Raw genomic sequence first — 20,935 nt, forward strand, 5'->3', positions numbered from 1 at the left:
TACTAATGACTTTGGACTTAACCTTTTATCCAGATGAACCCCAAAACATTTTGTCAACTCATACTTCATTTTACCAGGTGCAGAACTGCAGCAGCTGTTTAGCAAAGCACAGCAAGCCATTCAGCAGTTGGGGATAGCAATGGACTTAATTGGGAGTTGTGGAGTAGTCTCCAAAATGACTTGATTAAGACATATAGCTGTAGGCCCACATGGCACAGAAGCACACCTCCTCAGCAGGAACTGAGGCAGGGATTTTGTCTGAAGCAAAATGGAATGATTGCAAGGTCAGCATAGTAGCAGTTTTAAATAGATGAAAAAGAGGCAACTTAACGAGGACAAGCTCAGTTAGATTCATCTTCGACAGTGTGCTACTTGGACGGCTAGAAATAAACCAAGACTAAAATACCACTAAGTCTAGAGGGGCCATGTGTTAGGGAGCAATCATTTTCTTTTGGGGAGAGTTGTATGTATCAGTTGGAAGCCACTTAAAAATGGATTGCCAACAGGGTGGACAGGATTGGGAATTGTGTTTTTAAGGATTATCCAGAGGTGCAGTTTCCTACACGTGGTTTTGGGTTTATTTGGTAAACGAAGATGTTGTCATCACTGCACCTGCATGGTTTCACATATGGCTAATGTTGAGTAAGAAGCCAAAAGGGCTAAAGCAGAGTGTTCTGATGCTTGGAATTTGCTGTATGTTTTGAACTCTGGTCACATCTAGACCTGCAACATTAACATGAGCTGGGAGCTGAATGCTTTGCCTGATAGTAGGACATGTGATTGGGTTGCAATTGGAGAAAGGCTTTGCTTTCTTCCCATGTACCAGCAGCTGTTGTCACCATCTCTGGGCAGAGTTTAACTCCTCAGAGGAGCTCTTTAAATGTTGAAAAGAAATTTTCAACATTTTCTATAGGTGTTTGAAGTCCTTCGAAAAGGAGAAAGCACTTGAGCATTCCTAAATGTTACTGCTGCCTATTTGAATCAATATAAAATTTACTAAACATTTGAAAGAACGTATTTCATTGCAAGCTTATGAAGACTTCAGAAAAATAATTAAAAATATGCATGATTATGTATGTGGATTTATACTGCCAGTCTAAGCCCATTAAATAAGTGAACACATACATGTAAAACTAGCTCTTGGTCATTTTTTAAAAAGTGAAGAAGCTGTCTTTGCTAAAGCTGAAAATGTGGAGGTTCTGGATGATTTATTGAAGTATTGTTATATCACATTTCCTTCCCAGTAAGTAGGTATTCATCTCCAAGGGAGAATGCAGCATGCAGCCCTTGCCCTTCAAGAGGTTTGCATGCAGTTGTGTTTGTAGCAGTGATAGAGCAGTGGGCAAATGCTGTATTTCAGAGTGGTTTGACAGCTTTAGCTTCATAACAACCCTGTGTGGCTAAACCTCCTTCAGACAGGAGGTGATTACATGACACATTTTCTTTTTCTAAGAAGGCTTTTTTCCTCTGTGCTAGGTATGGAAAAAGGGTGGTGGTTGTGCCCCATGTTTATTATTCAAATCTTAAATTTTAGTGATAAGGAGGTCTCAAAATTATTCCTAAATTAAGTCTAACCATGCAGCTTTACTTAGGCAAGAATGCAAAACATGATCCAACAGTCTGCAGAAATGCTCCCCACTCACATTTCAAGTCAGAACAACATAAACATCTTCGTTTAATTAGCTGCATTTAAACTACTTCTGTTTGAGGACGTTCTTGAACAAATAGTTAGGAGTAGTTGTTGATTCATCTTGGAAGCTGAATTTATTGCTTTGCTCAGTAGATTTAAAAAGAGGTAGAGGAGGAGAGCTTCTCTGTGTTTTCTGTGCTTAGAATACTCAATTAATACTGCCTCTTGCATTACCAGTGCTAATAGCTATCATAGGTGTTTCCCCTTTCTGTGTTACCAATTTATTGCTTCTCTGTTTTGCAGTAGGGTTGAAAAGATTTCTAGAAACAGTTGTTTCCCTCAGATTGTTGCAGAGTCTTGTGATTAGGCTGACAAGCTGAACACCTTTTACATCAGTACAAAACAGAACAATATTTGATTAGGTTCCCCAGGCTGTTCCCATCCCTAAAGCAGCAATCTGATGTTTGTAGTCCCCGGATGTTTGGGTGTGCTCAGGCTGTGCCATATGGCTCAAAGACGAGCACGTGATGTGGTCAGGGTCCATTTGCAGGCCACTGCTCAGTCTGAACCATTAATAAATACATTTGACATGTTCAGGAGGTCTTTGAATGCAGAAATCAAGGTAAGAATTGAGCGTATCCTGAGGTGTAGTTTCTCACTCCTGTGAAGAGTTTGCAGTCTTCCAGTATTTCATGGGTATCTATCAAAGGCTTAAGGAACAAGCAGGATAGACAAGAAGCTTCTGGAAACTGGGAAGCATTCCTATCAGTCAAATGAAACCCTGCTGCACGGTGAAAGCAATTACCTGTCAAGTGTACTGCAATACTCAGCTCAGTATTATTTGAGTGGTACATTGTGTTGTCACTGATACAGTGTTTGAACTCCAGTGAGACTTTCACTGTTGCAGGAGTTTGGTAAATGGGGAAGGAAATGGATCTTGGATGGAGTTTTCATAATGAGGTCCATCTGAGACAGAAAACCAAAGTGCAAAAGGATTTGATACATATTCAAAAGTCAGCACATGGCTTTAGATGGGATATTGAGAACAAATAATAAACTATCTTAGGTATGCTCTTCTCACTTATAATTTCTGATGACAAATCTACAATATTATGAAGCAGCCTTTGTAAGGCATTTGTAAGAATGCAAATCTGTGTCATCTGCTTATTCTTGAAGCCATTTAGCACATCGGATGTCATTCCAGATTACCAGTTTCATTTCAGCTGGACTGGAAATAAATCCAGATCAGTAATAATGTAATGCTGTGTACCTTAAGGTTAAATGTCTGACATGACAACTAGTGCTAATGGACTGTGACATTTTTCAGGCCATCGGTCTGACATTACTTGCTGTGTCAGACTAAAATGTTTACAAAGATCTAACTCCACATTATAATACATTAAGACATCATTCTTTTCTCTTGTGCATGCTCCAAGCTTTCTGGCTGCATCTAAATTCCACAGTTGGCCCATGTGAAAAAGCAGCATCTTCAAGGCTCTGAAGAGCACCGCCGATTTGATTCAGTCCAGAATGCCCTATAAGGTTTCTGTTCAGTACATTGCAACTTTACAGCTTGTGCTGCAGATAAAACTCCATGAGCACAAACCCATCTGGGACCAGGTCTGCCACTGTACATTTTCTAAGCAGTATCTCACTACACATGTGCTATTGATAGGAATGGCTTAATGTAAGGATAGCAAATACCGAAGAAAAATTTTGTGACAAAGATACCTGCTAAATTTACACTACTGCAGCAGATTAGCTCTTGCAATTTTTAATGTTTTAAGGGTTTTTTTTAATATAAGGAAAATTTAAAAAATTATTTTGCATTGATGGGGGTTGAATGACTAGACTGATAAACATAAGTACTCTTAGAACAAATCACATTTAAATAATATCACACTGTATTAAGAATTCATTAAAAAATAGGTAAGATTTAGCCATTAAGGGCCATTTAGTAGTAGATTGTTTCAGTGTCCTCATCTCAAAAAGGCTTTCTAAATATAGGGCTTTGTTTTACATATTAAGATGCTTCCTCTGGCTTCTGTTTGTAACTGTTTTCCCTTATTTTCATTAAATACTTCTGATTCAATTAGATTAAATGATATATTATGTCCCCTGTTAAACAGCTTATAATGCATCATTTTTCTGTGTGATTTTATATTTTGTGACAGTTTACTCCAGTGGCTAAGACAGGAATTTGAAAAAATACTGGTTTTGTTAATGCAATTTTCAGCAAAGTGTGGGTTTTTTAATAGGTTGGATTATTTTGTGTCTGTATGTGTGTTCAGTCACGTGCTATCCCTCCTGTAGTGTGGATGTGCGCATATCCATGAACACAAAACTTCATCTCACACACTGACAGTACAGTGACATCTGATGCTATGGAACAGATGAAAACTCCAGCAGTGGTATCATGCTTCAGACGTTCCAAGTAAATCCTAAGAAAGCATGAACTCATCACCAGACAGATTTAAAATGTAAATGCTGCTCTGCTTGATCAGATCAACGCCTATTAAGTGCAAAGCGTTGTGCCGAGACGCAGCGGCAATAGGGTTATTTTTTACTTACAACACCGCTTCGGGGGAGCTGCGGGGGAACAAACGCGCACTGGAGCTGCGGGCCGGGACCCGAGGGACGGGAGCGCTCTGGCGCACTGCGGGAGCGCCGCGCTGCCACCGCCCCATCTGCCCCGGCCCCGGCAGAGCCCCGGCCCCGCTCTCCCCGCCCCGGCACGGGCCGCCCCCAGAGCCCCGGCAGAGCCCCGGGCCACGCAGCACCTGCCGGGCCGGGCCGAGTCGAGCCGGGCCGGGCCGGGCGGAGCAGCCCCGGGGCGGCGGGGGCGGTGCTGCGCGCCGGGCGCGCCTTGTTGAACGCCCCTCGGCGCCGGCAGGGGAGGGGACGAGGCGAGCGGTGTAAACAAGGCGGGGGGCCGGGGCTGGCTCCGTGTCAGCGGGTCACATGGAGCCTCATATGGGCCGGGGGAGGGCGGCGCGGCGCGGCTGTCCGCTGGCAGGCGGCGGCTGCTGCTGAGGCGGTGGCGGCGCTTCACGCCGAGGGCCCGTCCCGCCTCCCCTCCCCGCCTCCTGCCCGCCGTGCTCGCTCCCCGCCGTTCGCCACTGACAAATGATGTGCGTTGTGCTCGCCGCGATGAAAGGTAGGCGCGTCCGCGGGCGAGCCCGGCCCGGCCGAGGAGCGGGGCCGGCCGGAGTCGCGGCGCTCCGTGGCCTCCGCGCTCCCCGCGCCGGGGCCGCCGCTCGGGGTCCGGCCCCGCTCGTTCGCTGGGCCGGGCGGCGCTGGCCGTGCGGGGCCCGGCGGCGGCCCCCGAGCGGCGGGAGGCTCTCGGGAGAGCTCGGGGGGACGGGTGGCTCAGCCCCGGGTCAGTGCCGGCGGCAGCGCCGCGGAGCCGCCGCACTTTGCAGCGGCGCCTGCAAGTTAGAGGGGAGAGCCCGTGTGCCAGCACGGCGCTGGGCAGGCACGGTCTGCGGGGCCGCGGCTGGAGTCGCTCAGAGTGGAGACGAGATGGTCTTGGGCTGCTACAAACGCATGAAGAAAACGCGTTCTGTAAAATCTGACTAACAAAGAGGAAGGGATGTGCAGCATCCTCTGGGTAGCTGATGGGACTAAAATGCCGTCTTCAGGCAGCTGCTCATCTTTCAAAGGCTTTGGAATAAAAGGAAAGACCAGAGTTACTTAGTGATTTTTTTTTTCTAAACCTGAAGTTTTCTCTTTTTGCGGATTCGAGTCCTTAATGAGGGGCAGTGGCAGACTGAGGACAGTCAAACGAAGTTCTTGATGAGATACCAAAAGTTTAGAGGTACGTTTGTAGTCTGCCCTGTTTTCTAATAAAATTAAACCCACAGCTGAGCTTTGCATCGCAGTATTTTTAAAGTTTGGGGATTTTTAATTATAGAAAAAAATCTAAACCAAATAACCATCTTACTTACATGCAATATTCTAAAGACTCTAAGTGTTGGCATTTGAATTTAATGCCTCCACTAAAATACTAAATGTGTGATGCTTAAAATGAATTCTAGGCAAAATTTCTCTTTAAAAAAATGTAATTACTTGGAAGAAGAATATTGAATCTTCCTTCAGTTGGATACTGTTTTCTTTTTTTCCCACTTTGCAAGGCACTAGGTAATGCACACCAGTAGCAACATAGTGTTTAAGGACGGTAATTTTCAATTACTCAGCTTCCTTTTCTTCTTGGAGAGAAGCCTATGAGAATAAAAACAAAAGCACTATTTTCACTAATCATTAGCCATGCTGAACGTATTTGGCAAGAAAATGTGATTGGATTGATTCAAATACTTGCATCTGTAACAAAAGGAAGTGCTTTTTTTTTAAGTGCAAACTACATGGATATTTTAGTAGTCCTTTGGAATTCTACGTATTCCGATAAGTTTTTCAGCATATCCTTTATAAGACTGTTAGAACCGTGAAATTAAATAAAATTTTTTTAAAATGTAGGAAAGTATGCACACAAAAAAATTGGAGGGTGTAATTATGTTGTGTGCTTCTGGACAGAGATTTAAGGTGTGTTGTAAAAGAGCAGGCAGATGATTTACAGCAATTCAATTTGGAAATATATTTTTATACTGTTGGGAGTTTCGTTTGAACCAGTTTCTACACTGATGTAAAATCTTGGCAGAACCCAGCTTTTGGATTTTAAAGTGTAGTTCCTACTGGCTTTATTATGGAAATACTTAGGTCTTTGTACCTTTTACAGACTACTTCTATAGTACATTTAATTCACATTTCATAATATTTAGTTTTCTAGTGCGTTGAAAAACTTCCTTGGTTCCTTATCCTTTGTCTAATTTGCTGGACAGGGTTCAGCTGGAGGAAATGTGTTGTCATTTGTCTTAAAAGGGCCTCTGACTGCTAAGAAATAATAGATCCACAGGCCAATATTATGATTTGAGAGAAACAGACCAATAGAATAGGGGATGCAGTTTGTTTAAGCTAAAAGTACAATGGAAAAATGGAAAATCTGTAGGTGAATTGAGTATCTTGTTTGTTCTCTATTCTGTGGTGGCATCATCTAATCCTTTACTGTTCTGAACTTAAAGTGCAAAAAATTATAGTCTTCAGGAGAATATGGGATTTTCATACTAGGTTTAATTTTTATTAGGTGAAAAGGGGGAGTATTAAATGCCTTTCCTACTGCTGTTTAGATAGCCCAAACTGATTCCATGTGAAGTTAATTTGTGAGTTGTTTTATTTTTCTTATGACACAATGTTCTGACAAACATCTTCTCTTTAATTCTGAAAAGTCCTGAGCCTGCGTCCGGGTTTGGGTGAGTGAAGATGTGCTAGCTGTCACACATGAAGAGCTGCACTCATAGAGTGCTGGGAACAGAACAGTCCAGGGAAGAGCCTGGGCATGTTTTTGAGACACACTGTGTGTTAGGAAATGAAACTTTCTCATTTCGGGCAGAGCAGAAAGAGGATTTTTTTTTTTCCAACTGGTTTCTAAGAAAACAGGCAGAGATGAAACATCAAAGTTTTGAATGACTGAATAAGTATTTTTCTAGACTGATGGACTTTAGAGACTATTTATCAACTGCTGTGAGTCTGTAGAGTATCCAGGAAGCCTTGCATTTTTAGTTTGTTACACAGGCAAGTCAGCTAACCAGCTGACACTCAAGGGAGACAGCAGCTTTACATGCTCGCCAGTGAAGTTTGCAAAGAAATCCGGTCATCCTGCCGGTGTAGTCACTGGTACACATCTAATTCCAGAGAGAGTCTTCCCTGGCAGGAGCATCAGGGGTGACTTTAAGGTGAATAGTGCTAAGTGCTGAATTGATGAGCGAATACACTGCACTGGAGTAGAAACAGGGATTTGTTTGTCAGGCCAGTACAGAACCGGAGGTGAGCCCAAGGCCGAGGGAGGCAGTACAGGATTGTAGCATGTTGTGGTACCTGCTTTGTTCAGAGATGTCAGTCAGGACCAGTGCTGGAGAGAGCTCAGGTGCTATCAGGCCTGGACAGAAGGGTTCAGTCCACTGACAGGAACCTGGCAATAGTTGCATTATCCTTCTTATGGACATTCCTAAATAGAGACTGGTGGGAAGGCTGATGTTAATTTGCTAAGCTATTTCAACCGAGGTGTATTTACTGTTAAAGTGGCATTTGAGATACTAATCCTGACTACTGCTGTGTGTACATAAAGTTCAGTCTATTGCTGTTTTGTGAAAGATGGACAAGATGACTAGCATCTATTGCTCTAAGGCTGTAAGGGAAATTGTTTTGCTTTGGGGGTCTGTGCTTGGATCACTGGAAATATAACTAGCTTTTCTACTGACAGTGTCTCCAAATGAAAATTCAGTCATTAAAACATACTTATTTAAGGAGACTCCACTGGTTTCCTTATTAGCACAGAGGATTTCTGGAGCCTGCTGCATTTTTCCGGAGAACCCGAACTGCAGCTGGGCAAGAGGCAGCATTTCCCTTGCTGCCGCTGTCCCATTGCCCCAGGCGCTTTCCTTGAGCGACCCCCACACTCCGGGCCAGGCAGAGCCGGGCTGCTCTGGGGCCAGACAGGGATTCACTCACTGCTGCTTCGTTTGGGTGAGCTTTTCCCACTCCGTCAAGCCTGACCTTTTGATGTGCTTTTTGTCATGTATCCTGGCACCATCCTCCCAGCGCGTTGGTAATTACCCAGTGTTTTTCACCAGTAAACAAATGGCTACGGAAAAATATCTTGCCATAGGTTTAAACAAAAATGTAGCTTTGCAAATTGAAGTGTGTTTAAATTTACCTTCTCTGTGGCACTATTGAAAGTTAAATCCGATTTAGCAACTACCTCAGTACAGAACTTTTGTTGACTAAATATTAACAGAATCTGGCCTTTGGAATTGCTAGCTGACAGGCTGTTTTCTTGCTGCTTTAATTTCTTATGACTGATCTGAATGACTTGCTTGTACCTAAGACATTTGTTGCGTTACATTCACAGGATAAGATCGGTTTGAGGTTTGTTGCTGAAATGTACTTTTCAGGCTCTTTGAAAGACTCTCGAGATTTAAAAGTAAAAAAGGAAATCTGTCTTTGTGTCTTGCTCTGTGAAAATCAAAGGCAGTGCATGATCTGTACAAGTCTCAGTTGGGGATGCTCCTTTCAAGTAAGGAGATTCTGTCCTGTTTAGGTCAGCAAAAACTGTGGGTGCTGAACATTTCTCTAGATCAGACTCTTTAAACTTACATACAGCTTGTGCCTAGCTAAAATGGTGAGCATGTTCCCAGCGGCTCGTAATGCAGTCTTAAAAATAATTCTTCCAGGATAATTCTGAATAATTGGGGCAGAACTCAAGCGGTCTACAGGCACAACTCAAGACTTCTGTACCCTTATTTTATGAAACAAAACAAAATTAATCCCGGAGGGGATGAGGTGGTAGAGGAGGCTGGTGCTTGGGGTGCAGGCTCTGCGCAGGTATGGAGTGTCCTCGTGCTTTATTCAGTGAGCTGATGTGGGGTGCCAGGGGGAGATGGCAGCTGCTTCACTTGCTGCAGGGGAAGGGCCTGCAGCTCTGTGGCCTGACTGCAGTGGGGAGCTGAATGTTTGTATTGGCATTTTTTAGTTTGGGGAGTAGTGTCTAGAGACCTTAGTGAAGAACTGAGTCCTCTTTATATCGAGTACTTCCCCACTGTGTGTGAAAAAGACTGATTTCTTTACTCATTCCCCTTTATAGAGAACCTAGCATGTATGGAGGGTTTTTTCTAGTATGATGTAGCACTCAATTTTAACCTTAAGAGGTTTTAAGTCTTTTCTTGCTTCTCTTGCCTACAGTATAGTGTAAAAATGATCACTATCGTGTAGTAATTACTATCAGCGTTGTTAGTATTTCATCTTGACTATGCAACAGAGTTATAAATTGGTGTATTTTATTGTAAACTATATGTACTAAATCAAAACTGGAATATCTTTGTGTCTCTCCTGAGTAGATACATTACAATTCTTTATCTAGTATTGGAGGAAGTTGAGATGCAGCATGTTCTTTTTTTCCTTTTCTTTCCCAGGAGATAAGTTTTTTGTAGTGTGCAAAATAACTGCATATGACAAGAATGTTATTACAGTCAGACTTGATACATTTTTAGAATGTTTTTCTGTTTTTTTTATTCACAAAATGAAAGGGAAAAGTATTCACCTTTCTTGTATTTATCTGTGAGCTGTAATTTGCAATTACAGTTGGTAACTTCTGAGATCAAGCAAGCAGTAGTTCTCTCCTTTTGTGGTTTATCTTTTCCTTGAGGACTAATATCTAAGGGATATGCACATAACTAATGGTACAGAAGCTGTCTTCTTCCTTTTTGAAGATCAGGGTTTCTCCTTTTTGCAATAAACATTAGCAGGGGAGGGGAGTGTTCTGTCCTCCGAGAATAACTAGGCAAAAAAAGGTGACTGTGCAATGCAGACCTGTGCTGCTTGGATAAAAAAAGGCACTGACTGGAAAGTTGAAGCAGAAAGCCTTTTTAGGGGTCTGGGGTGTGGAAGATGGACTTTCTCCTTGTGCTTCATCATGTAACCTGCCTGTGCTGAACAAAGTCTTTAGCTTGCCCAGTTTTTTGGTTTTTGGTGGTTTGTGTTTTGGTGTTTGGGTTTTGTTTGGGTTTTTGGGTTATTTTGTTTGTTTGTTTTGTTTTTTATTTTTTGGGGATTTTTTTTTTTCCTTCACTTTGCTTGCTAGAGGCATTTAGGCTGAGAAGTTCTGAAAAATACAGGTTGGCAAGCTTGGTGCAGTTTCAGGCTGTTTCCCAGTTGCCTGCACCTTCTGTTGAGAACATGAGGGAGTGATTCAGGGCGGCAGTGACTCACAGGGTGTCATGCTGTTTCCCTCTCCACAGTGGGGGTTAGCTGCAGCAGGGAGCTTGCTGGCAGCCTTGGAGAGCTCAGCACACTGGAGAAAAGCCTCCTGAGGTACCACCACTCTACTCTGAGCTTGTCTGCTTGCGCAGGTTACCACTGATTCCCACTTTCCTGAAAAATGTGTTTAAATTAGTGTTTGCTTCCCTTTTCTTTTTCAGTGCTAGAGGAAGGTGAAGCAGGCATGTTGAAAGGAGCAAATGGAAATGCAGGGAAATCTGGGTCCGGTGTTGTGCCAGTTGGGCCATCTCTCTCAGGTTCTCCCAGCAGTGCCTTGGTGCCTGTGTGCTGTCCCTCAGGAGCACAGAGCTGCTCTGTCCATGCTGTTGCAGTGTCTGCAATGGGTAATGCTCCTCTCACTCCCTGGCTGCAGCTCAGTGTGAACCTCTGACATCTAAAGCTGTCTCAAGTGCACAGTTCCCCCCAGAGAAGTCTGAGTATTGCCCAGCACTGTTGGGGTCAGGTGTAGCCCCTGTTCTTGTTCCCACTGCTGCTGCCCTTGCACCTGTGGCCTGGCTCCAGCACACCTAAGCACTCCACTTCAGATTTCGCTGTGTTTTTTGTTTTCTTTCCTATGTGATGGTGAGTAGTGCAGGACCCATTGCTCATGGCTCTCCTGTTTATGTGATTCTAGCCTTTGGGCCTTTTGTCATGCTGCATACATAGCCATCTAGGCTAAAATCAATGTGGAGAGAGGTATAATCATCCCAGCTTTCATTTTAAAAGCATTTATCTCAAAGCTTAATTAAAGCTGCTTGGATGTAAATAAGTCTAACCTCTTCACTTCTGAACAATGCAAATAGAATAGTCAGCATACTTATAGGGTATCAGCCATGTAATTATTGTGTACAGTTGGTGTTCTTTGAAATACTATGCTATTTCTTGCCACTGAATCCTGGGATAGAGTGCTTTATAAAACCAACTGCATGACTCTTTATGTTTTTTAGAAGAAGTTGATCATTCTCAAACAAAGGGGTGGAAAAGTGACATTAGATCTTTACCTAGACAGTTTGTCAGAGTGTTCCTTCAAACTGAAGGGACCCCAAGCTGGGTTTCTGACTGGTAGACAGAGAAGCAGGGGTCATGTTCCTGCATGCCAGCCTTACTTTTCACCAGCTCTAGGTGGTGCTGCTCAGAGGCACTGCAGGCACCCTCCCCAGAGCTGTGTGCTTGGGCCTCCTGCCGCCTCTGCTCACACCTGGTATGTGCAGAATATTTTCTGCACTCTCAACCAAAAAAGAGAAAAGGTCCTGACAGCGTTTGCACATGCTGGCTTCTGCAGTCTACTCCTTGGTGTTCTAGGAGTCCTAAAGTCTTCGCTGTTCTTGCTGTGATGTCGTTAACAGCATGAAATGGGGAGCAATGCATTATGGCAATGGCTTCTGCTTCCAGCTCTTGCAGATACTGAGAGCTCATTGATTGGCTCAGCAATTTTCTTCCTTCTTCCGAGTATGGGTTGCTGTTTAATGCCTTGTACGATTTACATAATCCAATTAGAAATGAAGTTCCCATTTCATGTGGCACTTAATTCACACCTCTTGTGAGACTGCCAGGGGTCTTAGGAGGTAATGCTGTGCCATGGCTTAATTGTGCCTAAAACTTAGATAAGCTTATGTTTACCTCACTCCTAGTTCTGAAGAGAGGAGCACTCTTGTCCAACCTCCTCTGCTTGGCCCTATGTCTAATGGGACATGATTCAAAGGGTCATTTATCTTCTCACCCCAAAAAAAGGCTGAATTCTTTCTGAGCCCCGGGTGCTCTTTGCCTGGAGCCTCTAATCTAGTTAGAGAGTTGAAAGCCAGTAAAAAATGATCCCTGGTCTGGTAAATAAGAACATTTGGAGTTTCCTTTTTGTAAGTAGATATTTGCTTACTTTAGTTTTGGCGAGAATTTGAATAGTATAAATTGTTGTGGTACTTGATGGGAGCAGCAGTAGCTACTGTCCTCCTGTGACAACTGGAATGCTTTTCATAATGGGTGCATTTTCCCATTTAGCTAAATTAATTAGCCCATCTTTGTGTTTGATTTGTCAGAGTAGCTATTGTGAGAAAACACACATTTTCTAGTGAATTTGTAGTTATTTCTTGCTCAGTTTGAGAATTAATTAACCCATCTTGTGCACTGCAGAAAACTGCTTGTTGTAGAGTACCCCTGCTTTTTCCTCTTCTAGGAGTACCTCCTTCTAGAGTCCTGTAGAATTGGTCATAATCTGGTAACATAAGGCCCATCATTGTAGCATATAAACGTAAGTGAAAAACCACTGTCCAGTACTGGTTTGGGATGTCAGGCTGAAGCTCTCCAGGACTGGGGAGGTGTGTTTGCCCCTATTGCTGCAGGGGCACACTCTGCCATGTGGGGAGGGGCAGATTGTTTGTGATTCTCTGCAGGAGCAGAGAGCTCACCCTCAGCGTTGTTTTCTGTCAAAGAGACACACCCCGCAATTGCTAGATTGACAGAGATGCATTGTGATAAATTTTGGGGAGAGTTTTTCTCGTACCATGGGTGCCTTATTGAATTAAAAGAAGTATTTGCTTAAAATATGAGCACATAAAGATGTTTGTAACTGCTGGACAGATTCTTGTATCAACAGGTAATAAAAAAGTCAGACAGGTTAATTAAAGAGCAAGAGATGTTTCATTTGAAAAACCTCATATACATAGGCGCCTTCGAAATGGCTGATGCATACAGGCCCAGGGCATCACTGCCTCCCAGATGCTCAGTGGTGATAGCAGGGGAGCAGCCGTGGCTGGCAGCGCCCGTGGTGCGGCTCTGGCTCAGGGCTGGCACCAGGGCCTCGGGGGCTGGAGTGGAGCCAGCTCGGCGAGCTAAATTAAGGAATCGATTTTCCTATTGTTCTCTTCAAGGAGGATCAAAATTCTGTCTCCTACCTCCTGCATGGGGTGCTTCCATGGACATTACATATGAAGCCTCTCAGTAACATGAGCAACACCCCTGTGTTGTTCTTGGTGGGTTGTTTTATTGCACATCATAGAATCTAGGAGAGCACTGATGAGAACTAACTTCTACCTGAACCTGAAAAAGTCCCTGAAAATGCGTTGTTTCCAGTATTGCTATGGCTAGCTCTGTTCAGATTTCTTGAAAATCTGCTGGTATTTCTGGGATTAACTTTGCATTTCCCAGCCAGAAAGGTGGAGCGCTGCACCTGGCTGCCTGACGTGGCAGGTGCTGGAGTGTTCCCTCCTTTGCATGTACCTCGCTAGCTCTTAACAACACTTCCCCTTTCTGAGCTGCAAAGTGTTTTGGAAAAAGAGGAATCGGTATCCTTTAACAGATTTGCTTCATTTTAAATATTTTTTCTCACTTACTAAAATCATCTAAAATTATTGTGTGGTTTATTCACTTTAAAATTATAACTTGAGATTAAAATGTCTGGCATGGTGCATTGCTCTGGCCAGCACACTGACAAGGCACCCTTAAACCATTTGGCTTGGAGAGGAGCATCAGGAGCAGTACTGATTTTTGCTGTGGAAACCTAGAGCTCAGTATGGGGAAATGCTCCCTTCTTGCTGTCACTGATCCAAAATATTCTAATCTTCTTATGTTTTCCCTCTCAACCACAGTGTTTATACTTACAGAAGGGAAAAATAGCCAAACATAAAGGTCACTCTAAAGCAGAGACTGTGCGAGTACCAAAATCTCCCTCCAAAGAATTTCAGCTTGTGGGATTAATTTAAAAACCCTCACAGAAGCCCTTCAGAATGGAAATGCTTTCTTATGTTGCACTGAAAACTGTAACATTTAGTGGTAGTAAATTTGCACTTCCTAACATGTTATTTCTGCCAGTGTTGATTACAGTTTTGCTGCAGAAATAACTAACTTAGTAATTTAATCTGCTGTGGTATTGTCAGCCTAAAATTCGATGTGTACATGCTGCATTATGAAAAACTGTACTGCAGAGGCTGCCTCTGGCTCTGGAAGTCCCTGAAGTGAAAAGCGTTGGAGGCTGGCAGAGTAACCAGCAAGGTACTGCCTGTATGCCTTGGTTTGTCGTGTTCCCAGTGCAGCTACTCCTGGGCACTGCTGGATTCCAGGCACCATCCAGAATTACCTGAAAGAGAGTGAGGAAATACGTACTTGGCTACATAATTACTCTTTATGTTAAATATACTCAAATATATTAGCCAATGCTTGTATTAATTTGTAATACCTGAAAAACCCGATCAGGTCTTGATTTTTAATCGAGTTACCATTCCAGAGCAGTAGCACAGTTCTTGTGGAAATTCTTAAAACAAGTTACTAAGAAATCTGACTCATAAAGCAAATGCCTCATGAAATTTGAATGTTTAGAAGGGAAAATGACTGGCAGCTTCTCTTGTAAGTGTGCTAGTTGCAATAAAGTAGGAAAGTTCAACATCAAAGAAATCACCGCTTAGTCTGTGGTGTATTTGTACATCAAAGAACAAATACAGGACAAAAGTAACTGCACAGAGATACAGTTCATCCTTGCAGACAGGTCCCCGTGGAATGCTATAAAGAGCTGTTTTCATAATGTGGAAATGATCTCTGGCACATCTTCATTTCTGATTTGGGGAATAGGTGAGACTAAGAAGCAATGTCTCAGAATCCAGTGATGCCAATGCACTTGGTAAGAGCGTCGGAGATTATGTGATGTCAGCACTGCAGTTTGTGCCTCACTGTGACTCAGATGTATCAGCCTGGGTGACAGATGAGAACTATGTCTGCAGCAGGTCCATTTCACTGGGGGGAAGGTGGCCAAAAGGGGTCTCAAATACCCTAATGAAAGGGAAAAGTCTACTTTTTGATTTATTTGTTGCTGTGCCAGTGGTCATGTTGCTCAAAGAGGTTGTGGAGTCTCCATTCTTGGAGATACTCCAACCTCAACCAGCCACAGCCCTGAGTCTTATTTAACCCTGCTTTGAGCAGGGGCTGCATCACGTGATCTCCAAAGGTGCCTCCAACATCAACTCTTCTATGATCCCTGAGAACAACTCCTTTATAGTAAGGCAGCTGTCTACTTAATATTTTTATTTATGGCCTCTTCTAGTGCAAGACACAATTCATCCAAGTATGTGACCAGCCCTGGCACAGGAAAAGTCATCCACCTGGTTTTTACTGGCTTTTTTAGCTTTTATAATGTGAAAGCTTGATCTATTTCTACTGATTTGTGCTTTTAGTAATTTGTGGTTCTGTCATTTGATGGGGTTTTGTTTTTTCTTAGTAATTCTTAATTACCTTGAATAAGAGAAAAAGTTTGTGTCTTCCTTAGAACTAAAGAAAAGTGATCTTGGGTATGTAGGGCATTTCCTCTTTCAGCACAAGACAAGTAATGAGAAGCTGGACAAGGAAATTTTTGGACTGGCATTGACCAACTGGTGAATTGTATTGAAGGTAGTGGAGACTTTGCTATTAACTTGAATGTATCTCTTTTAATATTAAAATGATAAGTAGGTCACATCTATTCTTCAGTTCTAGTCTTTCTACTTAATTTGTATCTCTGTAAGTGGTGCCTGCTTATGTGATGCACAGAAATGTGAATCATAAGATCCAGACTAAATCGGAATTCTCCAGAGTTCAAGTGTGCTTGGATCAACGGTTTTAATAGCAGTTTCACATTTTTAGGAGATAGTATTGTCAGCAGACTAATTTCTTTTACTGCAGAACTAAAAATAGTTACAATCTTGTGGAATCATTAAGAAATACAAAGGGTTTCTGTTAAAAACCCTGGGGAAACCTGATTAGGCAGACTACTGTATAATTAATTTATGTGCTACTACACTTGGAGAAGCAGTGCATCAGTAAACAGAAATCAGAATGTAAAACGCTAAGAACTGCTGGGTTTAGACATCAAGGCTTGAAAATAACAATTTGAGCACCTCGGGGGAGACGAACATTTGCATTTGGTGGAAGAACAGAAAACTCCAAAAGGCCGGGGCAGGGGCATCTGTGAAGGAAGGTTCAGGCTTGTGCTTAGCACTTCCTTTGCCAATAAAACATCTTTGCTACTACCAGTCTCAGTATTTTATACTTCTTCAGGTTGATGTTCTGATAGCTCCCTAGACTATATTCTTACATTTGTGAACCACTGTCAGGTAAAGTATTGTTAGAATGTTCCTTTTGTTAATGCTGTGCTTTAAATACGTTCATTCTGATAATTAAGTTGTTGCTTAAGATGTGACATGGATCACTGATTTGTGCCATTGTTTGTTTTGTTTGCTTTGAGACTGGAAGTAATTGTCAGCAAGCAGCCTGTAATTATCTCTTTAGAAAAAGTCTGGATCTTCTGTAACTTTACTGTAAGGAGGTGTAGCAGTTGTGTATGTAGAGATCAGGGTGGCTGTGATGACAGCATGAATGAATTATTCTTCTAGAAATATGTTTAAAACCAATGCCTACCCCACTGCAATGGGGTCACCTGGAGAAGGAATTCCATTCTGGGACAGTACATGTACCATGGCTAGGCCCTGTGGCCAAGGGGGAAGAAGGAGCTATTGCCACAAGCTTTCAGCCCTTCAGAAATGGGCATTTTTGGGAATTTGAGGAAGACATTACAGGGACAATAATTCACGTTTTTCTGTTTAGAGAAAAGTATAATGTAGCTATTTTTAAGGAAGCTCATTTCTGTGTTGTGTATCTGATGGGGAGAAATGGGTTGTGCTTGAAGAGCTTTACCAGCTAAGTGGCTTCCCTGGATCTTAACCTGGAGTCCTGGTAGCACTGGCTGCTCATTCTGCACACAGGGGCGCTGGGGAGAGTTGAGGATGCTTAGCATGCTGAAGTCAAGCCTTTTCTCAGGAAATGATAATAATTGGTTTTAAACAGTGACCACAAGTAAATGTAGTGGCTGTGCAAGTACCTTGCTCTGTGGAATGAACTGCAGACATGTTGGTACTGTGCTGTTAAAAGAAGGTGGAGCTTTCTTCGTTCGAGTGTGTCAAGTCCTGACCTGCTGGCTGGCACAGACTGTGTTTGGACGAGACAAGAGCTTTACATTTTAGAAAAACTAATCAAATGAATTCATTTTATGTGCTAAATTGAAGGAAAGTTCACTTTTGAATTATAAAAAAAAAAAAAAAAATCCAACAAAAAACAAAACACACCAACAATGAACTTTCTGAGGCTCCTTCCCACCTTCAGAATACCCTGGGTGTTAAGTTAACAGTTTATGTCGCAGAGCGTGTGTATTTGTTTGCCCAGGGACAGTTGCCAGCAGCTCGTAAAATCAAAATCCCAAAATGAAATCCTTCAATACTTTTCTCTTTCCCCTCATTGAATTCAATTGAAAAATTTCTTAGGGAGGTGCCAGCAAAAATAATGTGGGATTGTGTGGCTTAACTTCTTTTCTTGGGCTGTTGCCTCAGCATTAGTGATTGGGTAACTGTGTTAAGTTCAAATTTTGTATTAGCAGGGGGTGGAATCTCTTTATGTGGGAATGAATATCCTGAATGAGCAACGTGCACAGATGTCCAACTTGTCTCTGTGGAGCCTAAAGTTAAAGTTCTAGGAGCATGTCCAAAGCTGGCATAAAGCTGTGTATCTCACATGAAAAGCGCTGCTGTGCACTGGCGAAGGCATTAGTTCTGAATTGGAGTCAGGTTTTTTTAGCCAAGCATTTTTTCATTGGTGGAGTTTTAGAGTTTCTGAGGACTTCTATCTATTTCTAGTGTAAAAACACCTTAATAATTGGAATTACATAGCACAACTTCAAATGTAATCACCAAATACAATGTGAGAGAAGAATTAATTTAATTATAATTAATTCCACTTTTCAGAAAATGCTTTCAAAGTTGTCTTAAGCTGGATACCAAAATGGTTATCACTTTGGAAAATGTTCCAAGTCTCCAAACATCTCAGTAAAGTGTCTATTTCACAAAAGATTTCTTTGATCCAGCTATCTAGGAGATTTATCCGAGGAGAGAAAACCCAGATTGCTTGCTGCTAATCCAGCGCTTTGCAAACAAGATTTTAATTTTTATTCCCTTTACTTGTTTTTCAAAAATTCTGGCAGATATAGAATAAATAAATAAGCCCATTGTAAGCAATGTCAGTAGAAGAAAGTAGTCCTGAGATTCATTTAGTTTTAAGTACCTACTCATTTTTTCCTTTTGAAAATAATACCATGTCCCAAGCAACTTGAATGCTCATAAATCATGTTAGTTGAAGAGGAGAAATTATTCCAAACTTACTCTCTTTTAGGCATTGCACTTCTTCCCAAAGGTGTTTTGTTGTCCCAAAGGCTGTCTAGAGGAAGTTGTCCTTTGGATTCACAGCAAGTGGCCCCAAGGCTGGTGTAGCAGGTCTTGTTTGTATTTCTCTTCACGTGAGTGGAATTGCCTATGTGCACCAAACATACAGCTGGTCCCTGTCATGAAATGCAGGTTGAGCTGCCTCTGTGCAATACCTGGGGAAGAACTCTTCCCTCCTTTCAGCTGGGGCAGTAATGCTGTGAGGTTTCTCAGTGAAACTGTAGTTGTTACTGCTACTCAAAATCATAGCATTTTCGTTGTGAGATCAGATAATTGAACAAGCTAATCAAAGGGGATTTAGCATGGCCTGAAAGAATGAAAAACATTCCCATACAAAAATGAAGAAACTGAGTATAAATACGATGGTATTTTTCAGAGAAAAGAGCACATAGTAACAGAATACAGGAAAACAAAGGACTGTGTTCTAAAAGAACACGGCGCTGGGGGAATGAAAATAAGCATGTGTTTGTTTACCTGCCTGTTAATGCCATCACAGTAGTTCTAAGTACATTGTTCATTTGAATTAAAGAACCCACCCAAATGTCTTAAGACATTATTTATTAACAGTAACTGGTTTTAATGTCAAGAGAGGGTAAATTAAGTTGGTTACACTATTTAGCAGATGCTGCTAAATGTTGTGGATGTTATTAGTCATTAAGTAACCAACAGTTGGTCTGGCAGTTTATTAAATCTCAGGACATTGGATGCAGCAATCTTTCCATGTTTTCTTTATGAAGTGGAAGAGCACCTCAGAATAACATTAGCAATAGGTAGACTTGTATAAATTCTTCCTTGTCTTTTTCCTTATTTCTCTCTTACTGACTGCTTTAAACAGATCTTCATTTAGGTCGTTTTGATGAAAACATTTTTTTTCTGTAGTGAATCTGCCAGAAAAAGTAAATTGACATGTCATGGAATGGCTTTGTGATTTGCAGGATGTTTTTTTCCTTGTTTTAAGCATATGCAAAAGGTGTATTTTGATGCTGTTACACTGTGATGGATGAAAAAACTGCACTGACTTTTATCCAGGAGAGGAAAGCGAGTTGTTTTCTTTCAAGGACTGTAGATCAATTGATGTTTTACAGAAGTAATACCATGAAAGTGGGGAAGAGCTCCTCTTTGATACTCAAGTCTTTCTATTTCAGTTGGTACAGTAATGGGCTTTTGAATTAAAGGTTGGTTAAAGCTTGTATCTATTTCAGAGTATTGACAGCCGAAGCAGACTCACTGAGCCAAAATTTATGTTTATCCAAGCCTGTTAAAATCAGAATTTATGTTGACTGTACTAATGAGTAAGCTTTAATACCACTTTTATATAGAAGGCTGCTATTTGAATTTTCAGTGAAGTAAATTTCTTTGCAATATGCCTTTGAGTTATGGTTTATAACTGGATTCATAGAAATAAATGCTTTCAGCCGAATGCTGTTGAACTAATTCAATTTTGAAGTCATTAATTATATTTAGCTCACTGAAAAAAAGGAGGGGGAAGGCATTCAGCTAACCCTATATAAAAGTGACAACAGAATTGTTTTGTGAAGGAGCTTTGGGCCTGTTAAACTACAAAGAATGAGTGGTGTGTTGGGTTGCTTGGTGTTTTAGTCAGAGTGAACAGAAGCTAGAATAATGCATTGCTATACTGCAAAGACATTCCATTTTGAACAGATGTTAATACAGTTAATGCTTTTTGCTTTTATCATGTTAAGGTCTTTGCAATAAAATCTGGCTATGCAGTGACCTTACTTGTTTGTGCAGGTAAAAAACCCTTGTTTCTTCATCGTAAATCCATTAGCTCTTGTCAGAGTGGTAAATTTTCAAGATAAATTTCTTCTGATGTATGTTCAATTGAAAAAGTAGTTTGTTGCAGTCAAGGTAAGAAAGAAAACTTACAGCTTTGGCTTCTTACAGTGTGTGTGTGTGTGTATATGTGTATAGCATGAAACTAAATATAGAGTGCTAACCAGTAATCAGAAGTGAAATCGAGATGCGACCAAAACAAAAACCAAAACAAAATTTTAGTGCAGTTTGTGTGAGCCTGCTCATTACACTTTATTAAGAAGATTTTGTGTTTCCAAGAGTTGGAGGACATAATAAAACCGGGCATTGCTCATTGCAGTTTCCCGAAGACAGATTGGGAAATAAAGTGTATATATATTTTTAGGCTGGAGCGTGATACTTAATGCCATTTCCATCTTTATCCTTCCATTTTGGCTATTCC

At 41.8% G+C, this 20,935-nt stretch overlaps 1 protein-coding gene across 4 annotated transcripts in view; it reads left to right on the forward strand.

Moving 5' to 3' along the window:
- RORA (RAR related orphan receptor A) overlaps positions 1-20,935 on the forward strand; it is a 353,631-nt gene that overhangs the window by 278,466 nt on the left and 54,230 nt on the right. Inside the window, exon 1 of one of the 4 annotated variants that reach the window (XM_033070471.2) lies at positions 4,690-4,787. The exons of 2 other annotated variants lie outside the window; for them this stretch is intronic. In XM_033070471.2, the coding sequence (XP_032926362.1) occupies positions 4,757-4,787 (31 nt within the window). In that variant the 5' untranslated portion in view covers positions 4,690-4,756. Of the gene's footprint in view, positions 1-4,689; positions 4,788-5,355; positions 5,448-20,935 lie in introns of those variants that run through there. One more of the 4 variants, XM_033070472.1, reaches the window with a different exon arrangement.

The sequence above is a fragment of the Catharus ustulatus genome, chromosome 12 (genome assembly GCF_009819885.2).
Source record: "Catharus ustulatus isolate bCatUst1 chromosome 12, bCatUst1.pri.v2, whole genome shotgun sequence".
Lineage (NCBI taxonomy): Eukaryota > Metazoa > Chordata > Aves > Passeriformes > Turdidae > Catharus > Catharus ustulatus.